Source organism: Sturnira hondurensis, unplaced genomic scaffold (genome assembly GCF_014824575.4).
Source record: "Sturnira hondurensis isolate 20B ecotype Veracruz unplaced genomic scaffold, ASM1482457v3 Scaffold0022215, whole genome shotgun sequence".
Classification (NCBI taxonomy): Eukaryota; Metazoa; Chordata; class Mammalia; order Chiroptera; family Phyllostomidae; genus Sturnira; species Sturnira hondurensis.
This window is the reverse complement of record NW_028094846.1, coordinates 3756950-3775491: the sequence shown is the minus strand read 5'-3', so window position 1 is coordinate 3775491 and position 18542 is coordinate 3756950. Positions and strand designations below refer to the sequence as shown.

General features: G+C 46.1%; 1 protein-coding gene across 1 annotated transcript; it reads right to left on the bottom strand.

The window, feature by feature from the left end:
• Positions 1 to 403: 403 nt before the first annotated feature.
• Positions 404 to 17832, bottom strand: NTMT2 (N-terminal Xaa-Pro-Lys N-methyltransferase 2). The gene is made up of 4 exons (XM_037035289.1): positions 17679 to 17832; positions 6942 to 7117; positions 1360 to 1609; positions 404 to 675 (listed from the first exon to the last, which is right to left on the bottom strand). Exons 1-4 carry the CDS (start codon positions 17830 to 17832, stop codon positions 404 to 406), a joined length of 852 nt encoding a protein of 283 aa, XP_036891184.1.
• Positions 17833 to 18542: the final 710 nt, after the last annotated feature.

The following is an 18542-nucleotide window of genomic DNA, read 5'->3' as shown; positions in this document are numbered from 1 at the left end:
AGAAGTGGTGTCCCGAAGAGGAAGGAAGGTAGCGCACCTGGCCGAGGGCAGAGGCAGGGGTCAGACCTCACTCTGGCCTCTCCAGTGCGAGTCTTCAGGGGCCGAGGCCGTGGGGCACTCTGGAGCATTGCTCCCTTTCCTGTTTTGTGTACACACACGTACAGTTTAGGTACACCGCAGGCATTTTCCCGGATGTTTCGCCTCATTTACCTTTCGGAAAATCCAGAGTGTTTGCATGAACTTCTTTAATTAGCGGAAGTTGTACATGTGACATCACCAGTCGTTTCCAGACACACATTGTGTCCCTTCTTGCCATCCCTCCGTGAATGCCCGTGAGCCCCAGAGGGGAGCACTTGCGTCCCGGAGCGTCACTGTGCATTTTAGCCCCCGCTTCCCCCGCCGGTCAGCGGCACGTGTCCCCGCGCAGGGCGAACATCCACACCGGCATGCACTGCTCTGGAAAGCCGTCCTGCTTCTCCTGGCCCAGCACCACCAGCCCACTCTCCCGGATGAGGCTGCAGAGGATGTGCATGTCCCGTGTCACGCTGCTGTCCGAGATGTCTAACACGCAGCCCTCGCGAGCCACGTTGTCCTTCAGTACGACGACGCCATGCTCTTTCAGGCCCTCTCGGCACCGGGAGAGAAACGCAAGAAGGTCTTTATCGGTCAGGTACCCTACAGAGGAGGCCAAGTTGGGGGGGAACAGGAGGAAATAGCGGGTGGGAAAGAAGGTGAGTAGGAAAGAACGAGGAGACCGTTTCACCCACCCATGCATTTTCTGACAGCCTGGATTGTTTCGGCCACAAGCGGCTTTGAGAATTTAGAGGGCAGTCATCCTCTTGAGGGGCCCAGTGCCCTGCTCGTCAAACCGATATGATACCACCTGGTCTCTCTACCTCGTGGGCGTGAGCTAAACTATTGCCCATCCCATGGGTCCTCCCCAGCCCAACTCTGTCACTCATCTGTGTCTCTGACACATGCAGAGGACAAAAATTGAATTCACTGTCGTCTCATTTCCTAAGGATTTAAATCTAAGAAAGTCTGGTTTTGTCGATAACTGTGAATACACTTATTTGGCCCTACTTTTTAAAGGTTTTCAAGTATTTAGGTTTCTTCTAAGATTTAGGGTGGTCCCAAGGCACTCCCTCCCTACAGATGGGCATTGTCGGGCTACACAAAGGATGCTAGGGGCGAAGTCGGAAGGACCAGAGCTCTTTAGCGGTCCCCGCGACGCCTAGGGCCAGCTGACCCCTCTAGGCGCAGCTACAGCTGCAACCTTGCTCCCTCTCCTCCACACCTCAAATGTTGTCTTTTTTTTTTTTTTTTTTGTGGGGAGGGAGAAGGCCACGCAGGACTAACCAGAGACCCACTGAATCCAGATGACATCGTATCTCCCCGGCGGGGGTGTGAATTCCTGCAGGCCGCAACAGCGGTAGTTTTCCACCTTGTCCCCATCCGCCTGCAAGTAGTTCTGGGCTTCGAGGAGGAAGGATTCCATCATGTCCACCAGCTCCACGCTGTTGAAAACCGGCAACAAGACGTGCTTGCTGACCCTGCCTATCCCGGAGCCGCAGTCCAGGGCGCAGTCCGTCCCAGCTCTCCCGGGGCCCTGTGCGGAGGCACAGACACCCACTCTGAGTCCCGGACACTCCAGTCACCTCTCCAAGTCCACTTTATTTAGGCCAATTTCATGCAGTAAGATGCACTAGGTGAAGAGTAGTTATTCAATGAGTTGGGACAAGTGCGTGTAGGCACAAACTGCCATAACAGGTTATAGAACATTCAGGTACCTTTTCAGAAAGCACACAAACATTTCCAGGGTTCGCTTTCTCTATATTATCCAAGCATGGGTCTTTAAAAGAGTTTCAGAATCGGATTTTAGGAAATCATGTTTTAGGTTTAAAAATTTGGTAATTTCCTCTTAAGAAATAGGTCATCGAAAGCCCTATGAAAATAGAACTTTGTGAACTGCCATTTTGGGTCACACCCCCAACCAAATAGACCTACACTGCAGCTCATTACTTTACACAGCGGAGCAGTCACAGCCCTTCTGAGTTTCAGATGTGCTTTTAAAATTCATTCCGTGAACACATTTCCATTCATTTGGTATACTTGAAACTTTACTTTTTCCAAAATGGACCTTGGGGTTCTCTAAATCACCTACTCCCCCAGTATGGAGGGGATGGATTGATTGATTCTGGGGACCCGCGCTGAGGGAACGCTAACCGTCTCGTTCTCAGGCCAGGGTTCCCCTGACCCTTGACCCTGATGGCGCAGGGCGCATTCAGGTGGGTGAGAGGTGGTTGCAGCAAAATCTCCGGCATCTTTTTGTGCTAGAAACGATGCATCTTTTCTGCTTGTGTACCAGAAACTGCATGATCCACTGGGCACGAAAGCCTCTAAATTTTTTAAGTATGTCTATACATTAAATTTGCTGAGGGTGAAGGATGGATAGATGGTGAAAGAAGAGGAAGTTAACCAATATAAACTTTCTGCAATTTGCTTCTATAAAGTAATATATGCAGCCCTGGCTTGTGGAGGTCAGTGGATTAAGCACCATCCTGAGAAACAAAGGGTCACTGGTTCAATTCCCAGTGAGGGCCCATGCCCGGGTTGCAGGGCCAGGTCAGGTCCCCAGTAGGGGGCGTGTGTGAGGCAACCACACATCGATGTTTCTCTCCCTCTCTTTCTCCCTCCCTTCTCCTCTGTCCAAAATAAATAAATAAAATCTGTTTTTTTAAAAAAGCAATATATACAAATATGTACATATACATGAGCAGCTGAATCTCTGAGAATTCTATACAAATCTATCCATATCTCAAAGATTCCACTGGTCTGATCAATTTGGTTATAATCAGGATGGCTGTTGAACAGGTTTTGTCCTAGAAGTTTTAGTAACAAGATACTTGAAGTTGCCAGTAAAGATCTTAAGGAAAAAGCCTACTCTTGATTTCTCAGAAACTAAAAACATTTGGCTAAGAACCAAAAGACAGAGTTTGAGCAGAAGGCATGTTCAGGCATGTGCTTTTCAGTCCCCCCCAAGGACTTCCTCATAGCGAGAAAAGTGCGACAAGGAAGACAAAGTGAAGCAGGTGTAGCTTCTTCACCAATGGGATGGTGATATCCATGATTTATCTAGTGCTTATATGTAAGCAAGCTTTCTGCATCTACAATGACTACAGTAGTCAAACCAGTTCCACAAGACAGTGATCATTCCCCAGTATGGAGGTGAGGAAACTCGGATTTGTAACGCCACTCAGTTAATGGCAGAACTTAAATCTGAACAGGGAACCGTGTGACTCAAAGGCCAGCTAGTTCATTCTGAGAGTTGTCACCTGCAGCACCAGCTCTGGTTTCCTGGGGGGTGTCTGTCTCATGCTGTGTTGCGAGGAATTCTAAGGCTTCATTCAAACTCAACAGGAAAGAGGTGGATTGATTAGTGATGTCTGCCTTGAGTGTGGGAAGGGGACATGGTAAGGCACCGGCCAATTGTTGGTCATTCCTACTTATATTGTACTGCCTCCCTCAGTCAGATATTCTAACTTCAACTAAACCAATTCAGAAAAGAGGCTTAGGCCCAAGGCTTATTATGTTGGGAAGGCTGTCAAAGAAGCATCTTCCAAGTAAGTTCATAACATAAACAGGATGGGGGCAGAACAGGGCCATTATTGTGAACCACTGAAAAGGACTAGGAGAAATTCGTGTGCTCAATGAGAGATCACCATTACAAATTTTTCTTATCATGGCCAGCCCTGCAGGCTCTATGGACCGTGTGGCTCACATTATTGCAGCGAGTGGTCTCGGACGCAGAACCATGGACCAGTGAGGCAGAGAGACCTGGGAACAATATGCCAGAGGCTTTCAGGAAAATTCTAGCCGCTGTACTCCTTCTTCCCAACAGACAGATACGTCTGAAGCGTCTCTGGTGGAAGTGAGGAAGGGCCCCCCATACTCAGCCTTCCTGTTGTTCTCCTGATAAGCCCTTGAAGGGTTTCTGCACAACCCTGGAGTTTTTTTAACACTTGTCTAATTCTCCTACTTATTTGGGCAAAGAAACCCGATGCCCAGACAAGTGAGGTGTTTGAAACAGAACTCCCTGGAAAAATTCCCTTACTCTGATTTGTATTTTTCACCAGTTTAGATGGGTGATATTTGACTCCACTGAGTCTCCAAACGATGGTTATTTACAAATGGAGGAAGATGCCTCCCACTCAGGTCCTGTGTATCTCTAGCCTCTCGGCACTACCACCTAGTTCTCTTCATTCCGTGCTTGGAACTGCCTCCCGTCTGCTGGCGCTGCGTCTCTCTCTCTCTCTCCCTGTCTCTCATCTTCACGCAGCTCCTCAGGGACGGGTATTTAAAGACTGGTCTCAGGGCTGGCAGCACCGCCTCTCGGACACAGTGACTGTCCAGAGCTGTGATTGTATCGGGATCCGAGGCCCTTCAACGCATGTGCCAGAACTACCTACACCGAGTGACTTCAACGCAAGGGGTTCTGTCATTTTCATCTTCTTTGATGGTGCCCATTAAAATACTCTTAGGAATTTCACTTTAGTTTTGATTCTGCCATTTATTTTGTTTTGAAGGACATTATATTAAGTTCACCCAGTGGAGTGTAAAACTAAAATGGAAGTGTTAAAGGCTACTGTACAAAAATCGTGAAGTATATATAACAAGCTAGACCCAAAGTTCTTAGCTGTACAATCTCTGAGAAACAGCAAAAGAGAAATGCCATCAAATACTGGTAACTTTTTACAAATTGCTACCCCTCCCCACCAGAAAGCTAAAATGGAGGAAAGTTATCAGCTGTGCCATGGACACCGTCATCTTAATACCATTTATTTGCTAAAGTAAACCTATTTGTAAGAAGTTTAAACACCATTTCCCACCATCCCATGTCACTAGGTGTTGAGGCCAAACTTTAAATTAAACCATTCGCCTTTTCCTGGTTGACACAAAAATAAGGCATGATCCTCATATTCTCTTCCCCCTTGAATCCTGACCTGGATGCTCATTTAGCAGATTATTAAGGTCAGAGTTCCAAAATATCATTCTTTCACAAAGACCATGTTGGTACTTACAGGTCACAGCTTCACAGTGAGTTTTGTCTGCGAAGAAGGACCCATCGTATTTGTTTGAAAAGAGCAGCCCGCGCTTTCCAACATAAACATGCAAGTGCAAGGCCGTTTCCTTTCCCAGGCCCGTGGGCGTGGGGACGGGCTCCATCTGACCAGCATCCCTGCGGTCAGCTTGGCATTCCACACGGAGTGACAAGACAGCTGGGTTACTAACTTACTAAGCCTCTGAAATGCAGTGGGATCAAAGTCAGCCTCACCACCAGGCGAGCAGGAGGCATTGCTCTCTGCCAGACTGGAGGAGAGTCGGGGTCTGTGGTCCACTTAACAAAAAATTAAAAAGCAGAGATGGAGTTTTTTTTTTTTGCTTCATGAGGCAAATGGAAGAAAATATGTCGTGGTTAAGAGAAGGGAGTTTGGTGTCAGACAGACCTGTCTGGGCTTCAGTTCCAGCTCTGTCTCTTCCCAGCTGTATAACCTTGACAACTTACTTACCTTCCCCAAGCCTCAGTTTCCACAACTGTGAAAAAGAGAACAATACTAGGACTTGCCTCCTAAAATGGTAAAGAGTAAATGCAAGACAGTTCTAAAGGGCTTGCCAAAGTGACCGACTGTCTCCGGAAAAGCACCCAGTGGAATCCGTCAGTGACAGGTCTAGAAATACTCCAGTTAAGCTGACCCATAAACAGCCTTGGCCCTCACCCCCAGCTCCACAGTCCCTACGGCTGCAGCCAATGTCCAGACACTTTGGTCCCGGCGGGCCCTCCCTCCTGACCCTGCCTTCTCTACGCAGGCACCCTGTGCTCCAGGGAGATTGGCTGTAAAGCGAGCCTCACCCCAACGCTACGGGTATTCTTACTGTCATGCTTCTAAGGAGGCTGACAGCCTAGCCCCAAGTATCTGTAATATTTACAATATTTCCTTTATCAGGATGAAGTCAGCTCCAAATTTCAAACAAACAACTTCATCATGAATTGAAACAAAATCTGTTTGCCAGTTAGGACTTTATGTGGTCACTAGGACTAACGGCAGCTGTATTGTTCTAAGGACAGAGTGAGGCTCCTTCAAATATAATGAGTATGTTTATGTAAGACCGTGACTGTCATTAGTAGCAATGAATTAGACCATTGGGTAACAGTTATGTGCCCTGAGGCAAGCACTTGGCACGTATGATCTCACTGGATCATCATGAATCTATGGAGGCGGGTTCCACGGTTTTGCCCGAGTCGGAGGTAAGACGACTGAGGCCCAGAGCATTAAGTAACAAGCCCAAGGATGTTTATACAGTAAAAAAAAAAAAAAAAACAAAGCTCTGATTCTAGAGCCCAAGATTTTGGCCCCTGCTCTCTACGGTCTCCATACGACATGGAGTAAGGACGTGGAGTTTCATCCAACACTGGACTGCAAAGGGATCACATTCTTTCAAGACAAGCTCTGAAACTATGTATAGAATACTGTTAAGGGATTCTACCGTACTTACCATTTTTAAACCAAACATAAGCATGCATTCCCTCACCACATCAAACTTTTATTGGAGAGAATCACTAAATCACCCCAAGATCCCAAATGTCATGATCTCCCATCAATGACCTGCTTGTCAACTCTTTCCTATGAGACTCTAAAATACATGTCTTCTTAACCTCCAAACTGTATTCTCAGCACTGCCGGTTCACCTTTCCCTGAAGCACGAGCGATTAGAGGCTGCTCAGGAGGGTGAAATGCCGAGTGGGGTTTCTGAACATCTTCAAGCAGGCTTTCCAGCTACTCTCTGGGCTGTGCCACACAGAAGCTTACCGCACAGAAGCATGTGAGCTCAATGTTTGCAAGGACTTTGCCTCTTCCTCAAGCTATAGTTGGACAACTCACCCCAACGAATTTCCTAAGAAATTCCTGAGAGGCCTGGATATCTGGGTTGGACAGTTCAATGAAATTTCCCATCATCCCCTCTTCTGTAGCTGGAACCTCTCGGTAGAAAAGTTTAGCTCTGGCATAGAACTGCATCTCACCATTGATGACTTGACTCGTTAATGCATACAATTTCACTGCAGAGGAAATAATATTAATGTTATTAATATGTTTATGACAGAGCAAATTCAATCTTACCACACATTGATTTCCTCCTAGAAGCCTGCACTTTGTGTTCTGAAGGAACAGATACTGGTCTGATGTCAGAAGACCTGCATCTGAGTTTGGCTCACTGACTCACTTCCTGTGTAGCCTTGGGGAAATTTCTTAACCTCTCTGAACTCTGGCTATACATGTATAAATTGTAATCGTGTGCCATTTTTCATGATTTAATACCCTATGGTTTAATACAACTACAGTTTATCACTGTACTAAAAAAGCTTAGTAGTGTTTGCTATAGTAGAATACACAATGTCACACGTTTTACAGTGAGTTTTATCTTAGAGCTCCAAACATTTTATGAGAATCTAATCATTAATACCCACTTCTACTCACAAGGTAGATGATGGGTAGCTATTTTTCACCTCTTCTTCAAGCAACTCATACCCAAATGCTTCTTAGTACCAATATTATAGAAAACGTGCTTAAGCTCTATCTTTTGAAAACAAAATAATAAAAAGAGATATAATATTTGTTGAGCAACTGTTTTGTACTAGGTATGTTATACTGTGATATACTATGTCATTTCATTATTTCAGGAACCATATGATATATTATTTCAAGACATTTATTTTTTTAGAAAAATGTGTGTTCCAATTTCTGAAGGATAAATATTTAAGTGTGTTTCATAAACAAAAATGCATCCTTGAAGGTAAAAATATTTTCATTATGGCACATTTCAGGAGGAAATGATAGAAATTGAATGAAAGGGAGGAACTTCTGGTTCAAGGCTGTAGGCTGGATACATTTGTCTCCCCCTCCTTCCCCACACCCCCCAAGAATTGCTTTAATAAACCCCGCCCATAACAGTGAAGAAAATGAGAAGGGACCACTGATGGACTCATGATTTGAACAAATTCCTGGAAGACAAAGGGCACACGGAGCAATGCTAAAGAACTTGCAGCCCAGCACAGCTGCAAAAAGAAATAAGAGTTAATTTAAAAAATCTGTCTTCATACCAACCAGTGAGGGGACCAATGCCCCCTCCCAAAAGCAACAGGCATTACAGCTATGATCCTGGAGGTAGGGGGTGGGCATGTCTCTTCTATTTTAAAAAAATTAGGGAAACAATCTCCAGTACCTAGAATCACAGACCCCGACCTTTACTCCTAACTGTGAATAAACAGTGATTTCCAAAAACATGGGGGTAACCTGGCAACCTGAAAGAAGACATAGAACTGAGCCCAAAGGAAATAGAAATAACCCAGGAAATGGATGTGAATTTAAACCAAAGCTAAACAAAAAAACTCACATATCCTTGGAGAGATATGAGAAATGGTACATCCATAAATCAAAGACAAGATGCCAATAAAACGATTATTCAAAGATTAACAAAGACTCCTTAGAAATTAAAGTTTTGATGACCAGAAATTTAGGAATATAATATTGAGTACATTTATCAGGACATAAACACCAAAAGAAATATGGAAAACAGAAATAAAAAGAGTAGAGCTATAATAACTTAATTCAGGAGGCCCAACATCAAGGTAATTAGGATTCTCGAAAACAGAGAAAATGGAGGAAAAAAATTTAAGAAATTTAATAATTTAATTATTAAAAATTATTAAAAATTTAATAATTATTAAAAATTTAATAATTTAAGAAAATTATTAAAGAAATAATATAAGAAAATTTCCTAGAGCTGTGATTGTAAGATCCAACAAGTACTGAGCAGCATGGACTAAAAATAGCAATAATTAAGTAAAAGCTACATTTATACATATCCTTAGAAAATTTCAAAATGCAGAGGGTAATGAGAAGATTCTAAAGATATTTAAAGGAAAAACTGTGGTTCGACCTTAGAGTAGGGTTGCCAGATTTAGCAAATAAAAATACAGGATACAAAATTAGTTTTTAAGTTCAGATAAAATATGAACAATTATTAATTATTTATTAATAATGTAATAATTTATTAATTTAACAGTTTATTTATTAATTTATTAATACAAGCATGCTCAAAATATCACACATTGCATGGGGCATACTTGTACCAAAAACTGATTAGTTGATTATTTCAAATTCCAGTTTAGCTGGTGTCTTATTTTATCTGGCAACCCTGTGGTCAAAGGACTAGAATCAGGTTTGTAACACATATCTCATCAGAAACACTGGAAAATAATGGAGCAGTGTCATCAATATTCTGTGGGAAAAGTATTTGGAAGCTAGAATTGAATCCCCAGTCAAATGTGAAAGAAGATTTACCTGCTGTGCATTCGCTCCTCAGAAGTTCCTTGAAGCTATATTTCAGCCCAGTGAAGGTTAAAATAAAGAGAAGACATTTGGCAAAAGATGAAATTAAGCCAGGAGTCCAATGAAAAGAAATACCAAAATCACAGATATTTATCAAATCTAGAAAGAAATCAGTTTATATTACAACAGAAAACACAGGCTTCAAAAAGAATATCTTCGAGAAGGTACAATGAACTGGATTCTGGACAATAAGACAGGATAGGCAAGAAGAGAGAAGAGAGTTATACCCTACGGAAGACACATTCTTTAAAGTATTTTATTTATTTATCTTTAGAGGGGAAAGGAAGGAGAAAGGGAGAGAAATATCAATGTATGGTTGCCTCTCATGCATCCCCTGCTGGGAACTGGTCTGCAACCCAGGCATGTGCCCTGACTGGGAATCAAACCTCGATCCTCTAGTTTGCAGGCCCGCACTCAATCCACTGAGCTACACACCAGCCAGGGCTGAAGACACATTTTTAATCTCAACCATGAAAAGCGAAAGACTGTTGAAAGCTCTGAGTGAAATATGCAACAGCCCAAAAATGTTACGATCAGGATATGAAGCAAAACATACATGACATACGTTTGAGTAGCAGGAACTTAAGAGAAGAGAATCTGTTTAACTTGAACTAGGAACATCTTTCTTCAGGTAACCCCGAGATTGTGAGGCCGTACTCGTGTGTTGCTTGGCTCTGAATGGAACAACAATTACATAGGCCCAAATTTTGATTCTAAAAGTTAAAAATCCAATAAACACCACTTACTTATATTGAAATGTTCTATTGTAATTTGTTCCATCTGTGGGGTTACATCAGTAGTTTCTAACTTCGAGCCATTGGAGCTGACGTTTGGGTCCTTGAACGGTCATAAATTTGCTGAGAGGGATATAAGGATCGGTCCCCACGCACATCATTTTCTAGAGGCTAAAAATATTTACTACAGTTCCCACATGCATTACCTATTGTACACAGATTGTTGTTTTAAAAATACAAATCTTTTTAAGGTATTAATAAATATATGGATGGTGTTTGCCAGTTTATACACGAGTTAGCCATTGGTTGAGAAAAACACAGCATTAAACGGAAAGGCCTCACGTGCAAAAGCATTGGGAAGCACTGACCACACTGACACTTCTCCCCTCGTACTTGGTAAAGTGTTGTGTACACAGCAGGTGGCCCAGTAAAGGCTTATCAATTCCACAGGGATGACAAAAATCAAGTGCCACCAGCCCAGTAACAGGGCTGTTCCGAATTCCTCCCTATGTCTCAGAAAACCAGCCTAGGAGATGGCAGTTCGTAGCGTCTTCCCAGAGGGGAAGGCCGCCGTGGACCGCAGGCAGGCCGCAGCCCGGTGCCCTCCCTGATCCGCCCATCACCTGCTTAAGTCAGATCGTCAGTGGAGTCCATTAAAGCCCTTAATCTGGAAATGGGAGCGGGCCCTTATGCCAGTGAGACGTTTACACCACAAGCGAGTGCCAGCCCCAGCAGGCGTCAGACTCAGTAGACGCGTTTTTACGGTTATGGGTTGGAGTTCTCATTTTCACCTAATTGACAGGAGCATTTCACTAAAAAGGTCTATGAGGCGTCGTGGCCAGCCCCCGGCTCTCCCCTCCTGATAGCCCCCGCTGTACATGCCGGTGGGCTCAGGTGAGGTCGTCAGCCGTCCACTCATGCGTCTTTGTCACGGAAATGCACCCACGTGGCCTTTCTTACAGGACCTCGAAGTCTCGGCAACTCGGGGTAGCCTGGAACAGAGACTAGCTATCTTGGTTCTCGACATTCTATGGTACTTACTTCTCGCCAGCTTTGTGAACTGGACTCCCAGAGGCCTGCCGATGGTGTACTTGTTCCAGAAAGGAAAGCAGAGTACAAGTTCATGCACCCCCAGTAAAAATAAAGATCCATGAGCTCGCTAAGAAAAGTGTTGTTAATAGCTATGTGTGTATCATTGCTGAGTATCTTCTTTATTTTTTAATGGTCGGATATAGCTATTATGGGCTGTATATCGGGCGTTAGACCTGGGTGCCAACCGGAAACCGATCTCAGTATCTCCAGAGGGTAAACAGGTGAGGCAGAAACAGTGAGTTAGAGACAAGTTGAGACAGAATATTGGATCAAGTGAGCCTTTTATTTCCAAGAAAAGTCCAAGTAGGAACTGCCCTTATGAAAGGCAAAGCCTTCCATAAAAAAAGATTTGCTGGAGAGCACTTCTCAGTTTCATCATTTAAGAAGTAATGGTTAAAATGGAGGAAGGAAGGAGGGAAGGCAGGAAGAGAAGGAAAGAAGCAAAGAAGGAAGGGAAAAAGTATCTAGATGCAGTGGAATATTATTTAGCCATTAAAAGGAAGGGAATCCTGCCATTTGCAGCAGTGTGATGGACCTTGAGGGTATTGTGCTAAGGGAAGTAAGTCGGCCAGAGAAAAATACATAATGTGAGATTTTACATATATGTGTAATCTTAAAAAAACAACAACCTTCATATGTATTTTTTCACCAACAGAGGAGGGTGGAAAGTGGCACTTTATCAGTGTTTCTGGGGAAATCCGGAGGTCTGGGCGAGCCGGAATGCTGGAGAGTTGCCACTGTGGGGTCACAGGACTGTCCCGAGAGTCCCTGTAGGTTTCATTTGTTCCCCGTGTGTTTTACGTGTCTGGTATTTCTTGTCTCTAAGATAACACACCACCTACTCCCAAAGTTTTAGAGCGCTTTTTTGTTTCCAAGTGAGGGCTAGTTCAGTGTTTCCTAAATTCTTTTCAGGCTTCAACACGAATGAAGTGAACGAAGGTGGGAAGGGAGGGAAAATTCGCCCCTGCAGCCAGGGTCTCCTGAAGCTGCGCCACGGGTCTCACCCCGGCCCCCTGGTGGAGCGCCTTCCCGACTCCCTGCTTCTTCCCGAGTGTGGTGCCTGACCTACTGTTGAAGGGTGGAAGGCCGCCGTCAGGCAGGGGTCCTGGACTCTTTTCCTGGGGAGCGTCTATGTGGGAAGAGTCCACTTTTGATTTGGCAGCTGCCCTGCCTGCAGTGTGCCTCTCTCAACCACACCCTGTAGTGACGTCTGTCACTACACGTTCCGCTGAAATGATGGGCGTGTCTCCCGTTTGTCACCCCAGCACTTGCTATTAGGCTTGACGCATAGTGGCCTCCTTCGAGCGTTCGCTGAGCAAACGGGCATTGTCCAGTGTTTCTTGTGCTTCGGCAAAGCCCAGAGTGGCTGTAGGAGACAGCTGACGGACGCGCACACAGCTCCCCACTCAGACAGTATAGGAAACCTCTATCGTCCTTGCTAGGCATACCCAAATAATTAAACATTGGTGACTGCGATTGATCAAACAGGCACTACAAATGCTAAACATGCATGTCTAATTGAGTCTGTCTTATAAACACTGTATCTACAGAAGAGAGCAAGGCACTGAGAGAACCAACTGCCTCTCCCGGGACTGAGTAGCCAGGGAGGGACCCAGTGGGGATTCCAACCCCCGTCTGCTGAAATCCAAAGCCACGTCTCCTCTGTCTCACGCTGTGTCTGAAAGTCTGCGAAGTAAAGGGGGCAATTATCTGCTTCTCCATTTCTTCGAAGAGGAAGAGAACGACCGGGCAGCATTTGCACTGCAGAGGTGAGAGGAAGCCTTTGAAACGGCATAACTGCACCGCGAGTTGCCGAGGATGAAATCAGTTTGCCGAAGGCCAGGGACCGCGTGCTGGGCTTCCTTGGGAAGTTCCAAGTATCCCGTGGGAGATATTCTCTGTCAACTCTGGCTTTGGATTGTGATGGCAGGTGGGTGACCCTTGTGTTTTTAAATTTCCCCCTCGGTGACTGATTCTTCTAAAAAGGGGTAAGTGAAGGGGTTGCTAACCATTGGTGGGTACCACCTACCTGCCAGGCACTGTGCTGGGCACTTTTATATCATCCCACACGCTATCTCTTTTGATGCTACACACAGTGATGCTACCAAAGGGGAGTAATGCTACAAAAGTATCCCATAGAAGTAAGTGTTGTATGTCCTGACCCATCCCTATTTAAACGCAAAGCTTTGGCTCCTTCTGTTAAATTTCATGGGACCATCACTCTAAAGATGACGTTAGACTAAGCCTTTAACAATGTCCAGGAATGGCAGACTCCTGCTCAATTTTTCATCTGTGCATAGTCGGTGGCTTCTGTGTATTCAGAAGAGTGTCGTGGCTAGTGCTGGAAGAGTTATTGAGGAGTACCTTGCATGACCATCTCTGATAGGGCTGTCTGTAGACAGGCCCCTTCGAGCGCCGGGGCACAGACTGGAGATTTATATAAATGGCCTTCCCATCCGTTCACAAACAGCCAGCTGTAGAAAATGCATTCACTCCAAGCCGCTAACGGAATGTGGGCTGGTATAACTGAAGACCCCATGCACCTCCTCACGGGCCTGTCTCATTGCTGATCTCAGTAGAAAGTCAACGCTCTCCCTGGACCATGTTTTATGTTCCTGTCCCATCAAAAAATGTGGTGAGACTTGTGTCCCTGCCCCTAGGAGTCACACTGCCCTTTACATTGGGAGGTGGCGGCTTGATTATGTGGTTAAAAAAGACAGACTCCGGGGGCAGACAGCCCAGATTCTGGTCCTGCCCCACCCCCGCCACCCCCACCAGGTCACCTCCTGCAAGTTACTTTGCACCTCTGTGCACCCTGCCTCAGATACGAGGTGGGGTGGGGAGCAGCAGCGGCACCTACTAGGGACGCCGTAGGGAGTAACTGGGATCACGTATGCAAACCGCTGAGAACAGTGATGGGCTTGTTCTCATTTCTTTCTGAAGACCTGGTGCGGGTAGGCCTTCCACTGGAGACTGGAGCTGGGGCTGTTTCAGTGAGCGTCCCCATGACCCAAGGTCGCCGCGGAGGGTGCTGCTGTGAGACTGGCTGCCTATCGCAGGCCGTCGGAAGGAGGAAGGAAGGAAAGCAGGAATCAAAGAGTCCGGTCAGCCACCACTGTTCCCCTAATCGCCCCGAACAACAAGCTCTCTGTGCAGGCTCCGCAGCAGAGGCTCCCCGACCTTTTAAAAGAAGGGCTTTATTTTCACTTGTCTGGAGCCTTGCAACCATCAAAAGGAGGGGAAGCCAGGTCTAAGACACCCCAGCGGAGCGAGGGCGGGAGCACTTCCACTGGCCGAGTTGTATTTCCACATGGAAAAGCTGAAGCCTGGCTGCAGCCTGAAACTCCCTCTAGTGAGCTCAGCTCCTCGTCTCCGGTGCAGCCTGTCCTGGGGAAGCCTACGAGGGGACTTTGAGGGGCCTGGCTCCAAGGAAGGGCAGGCAAAAAACAGACGTACATTGAGCATTGAGTACTTTCACGTATCTAATTGGTGGCACTTGATCCTCCCGACCAGCCTGCAGTTTTGAGCAAAATGATGCTCAGAGATTCCAGTAACTTACGGAGGTGACCTCTCCATCAACACACCATTGTCAGAGTTTGAACTCAGGACTTTGGTGGCCTGCAATTCGTTATTAGTAAGGGGCATTTAATTTGTGTAACAGATATTGACGGGGTTCTTTCTATGTGCCAGGAACCATGGTTCAATGGTAGGTGTGCAGGTATAGAGGAGGACAAAATAGATGAGTCTCTGCTCTCACGGGAACCAGAGTCCAGGAGGGGAAATGACATGTAAATGCATTCCCTGAATACACGTTAAAACCTCCGGGGAGAAAAACCAAGGGCTGGGGAAGTTAACGCAGGGTTCGGGGAAGCCTTCTCACTGGGCACAGTCACACTGGCCTATGTGCTGCCTCCTTTCCACACCGTTCAGAGCTTATGGACTTGGCTGCTTCAGAGGCACTTCCATTTTTGCCCCCGAGAAAAGAAAAAGCTGCAAAAATTCTGAGTGTTCACAGAGCTGGGAGTCTGCCTTCCCTGCACCCTCAACTTAAGGCTTTCGAGGGCTAACAAAAAGTTACTTGTAGATTTGTCTTCGTTACCAGATTATAAAATCCTGAAGAACAGAGACTGTGTCTTGTCAATGTTCGAGTCTTCTCCAGTGCACGGAACACTCAGAGCTCCATAAGGCCTGTTGCACTGATTTTAACTGAATTGATCCAGAATAGGAAATGTCTGGTGTTTCTATCTCTAAAAAGCCATGGTTCCCCCTGTGGCATAAACATTTACTAGCAACCAAGTATGCGTGCACACCTCTCACCGCCCAGCATCCTTGCTGTTAGGGGCACGGGACGAGTTCTGGGCAATAACCTCTAAACAGACACAATTATGTCTTTATGGGACAAGATATGTCAGCGCTGGTGGGCAAACCTTAGCTCCTGTCTTCCCTTGCCATGGTGACTAGTGATGTTTCAGGAGGCGGGGCCTTTATCATTCTGGATCCCTGGATGCCTACGTGGAGCACGTTGGAATGATGTAGTAAAGTGAAAAAAACAAACTTTTATATCTTCAGCCATTGAGATTTCAGGGTTAATTTATCGTTGCAGACTAGGCTGGTCCCTACTGATTAAAATAGCCCTCGGTGGTTAAAATCAAAGGGGTACTTTGGATGGGGCTAGCGCCGTTAGTGTCAGGGGCCACTGTCTGGGCTGAGTCACAGGGTAAGAGAAAGTGAGCAGGACCCATTTGTGGGAAAGCAGCTAAGTAGATGGAGTCATCTTTGGCTTGGAATCAATTCGTGGTTTCCCCCGCAGTGTTTATGGAGCCCTGGGGGTGCCACAGAAATGCCCCGGGGTCACTGAGGAGGCCAAGAGGCTAGAGCAAGATAGCGGAAAAACCTCACTTTTCCTGGGTTTTACTCCGGGCTTCCAGGGAAGACTTGGCCTGAAAGTTTGATTTTAATAGTAAATGTTGTTTCTAAAAGGCTGGAAATCACTGATAAACCACCTGCACATTTACACAGAGTATAGATAAAATCAAAATGACTCTTCTAGGTAGAGAAAAGAGGATGGAGGCCGAATGCGAATTATTCTCTATTTGTCCCAAATAATTTTCAGGAAAGGCTGTTTTATTCTTCCTCTTGAATTCATTCTTAACTACTTTCAGAGACGAGTTCCTTTCCTCTCTAGTCATTATTTTTAAAATGTGGCAGTCCTCTGCCCCTTATCCACTGTCTTAGTGTTTTAAGAGAATCATTTACCAGCAGTGCGATCTACCTGGAGGAGCCCTGGTTTGGGTATTTGGCGAGATCTTGTCACCTGGGCATTTTCTCCTCCTCGTTTGAAAAAATCAGAAGGGGCTGGGGGAGCAGAGGAAACAAATAATGACACCCCATCTATCCCATAGTGCGGCCGTGAGGGTCTATGAGAAATACATACACAGGGGAAGAAAGTATTTGTATGTCTCAAAGTGAAAATGGCCTCAGAAATGGCGATTTTTTTTTTAAATAAAAGGAGGCTTTGGCGGACGGCTGGCATGTAGTTTCTTGAGTGGAGTTCCAAGGCTACGTGGTGCCTTTCACGTCGTCTGGAGCCCCGCCCCCCCCCCCCCACGTGCACAAAGGGGCTTTCAGGCAACCTTAAGAAAACAGCCTGGGACGGATACCCACTGTTTCTGCTCTCACCCAGGGGAAGCATAAATCAAAGGGGGATACTTCACTCCCTAATTGGAAGTTATTTCCTCTCCAGTGCTGTTCAGAGTGCCCCAAAGTGACCACTTTCCCAGAGACTAAGGAAAGTGGTGTAGACAAACCAGAGAAGCTTTTTACTGCCCATTGTCTAACTCTCGGAAAACTAGAGGAAAGAACTGAAATGGAGACCCACGGCTGCACCAGTTTCTTTTCTTCATATTCAAAGACCAAACTAAAAATCTGCTCCCTGTAAACTGTCTGTTAAAGGGTCGTGTGGCAGGTGTGTGCATGCACCCACAAGGACACAGTGATCTATTACGACTAGTTAGTCTTGCTTTTTAACTCTTAGTTTATGTGATTACCGCGTTAGTACTCTCCCCTTGGAGTTACCCAATGTTCCCACCTCTCTCTTAAACACGGAATTGAGAGTCTGTAAGCCTGATACTCAGCTCACCAACAGCCAGAAAAGCAAACTACTACGCCGGAGGGAGTGTGGCAGTCCCAGAATAGAGACCCGACTCACCTGGCAGCGCTCGGTCTTCGCACTCTCCGCAAGGAATGTCATTGACACCTTTAAGCACACGGACGCCTTGGTGGGTTCTTTGCGTGCGTGCGTAAGAGGTGTCCTTGTTCTAAGGGCCCTTCCAGAAGTCCCGCCACCTCACATAGTCCCTACAGTCCAACCCCCTTCCTTATCTAGTGGCTCTGACTCACTTACCCAGGGGGATTTTTTCCAGCAGGTAGAGATAGCTCTGGAAGAAGTCATTGCGAATGGCTTTGTGAAGGACAAAGGACGTGCTATGTCGACAGAGCTCGTCGTCGGTCTTCTGCCAGCGGGATCTAAAGGCAAAATGGGCTCCAAGGTGAGCCATGGAGAAGGGGGATAATATTATTCCAAGAGAAAGGAAGCGTGCCTGGCTGCTTCTTCGAATTAGCTTTCTCTTCCCGAATGAACTTGAGACTGTCATTTTAAACCAGTGCCCTGTCCATCTATATCAGGACAGGCTGTCAGGAGGTGTTGGGGGAGGGTGTCGCCGGCACCAGAGGTCAGGCTCTTGGCACCTCCACCCGTCTGATTGCTTGGGTGACACCATTCNCAGCGGGATCTAAAGGCAAAATGGGCTCCAAGGTGAGCCATGGAGAAGGGGGATAATATTATTCCAAGAGAAAGGAAGCGTGCCTGGCTGCTTCTTCGAATTAGCTTTCTCTTCCCGCATGAACTTGAGACTGTCATTTTAAACCAGTGCCCTGTCCATCTATATCAGGACAGGCTGTCAGGAGGTGTTGGGGGAGGGTGTTGCCGGCACCAGAGGTCAGGCTCTTGGCACCTCCACCCGTCTGATTGCTTGGGTGACACCATTCCAAGCCAGCAGGTGCTAAGTAAAGATGAGAACAGGCGGAGCAGAGCCTGCCTCCCCCAGGGAGGAGCCCACCTCCCGCTGCTCACACCCTGGCCCTTCGGCTCTCCTTGGATCCCTAAATTGGAGTAGCCTCATTTCCATTTCAAACAGTTGTGAATATTTTTGCAAGATATCCCGTTCCCTGATTTTCATCCATCCCTCCTGGAGACTGAAGCCTCAAG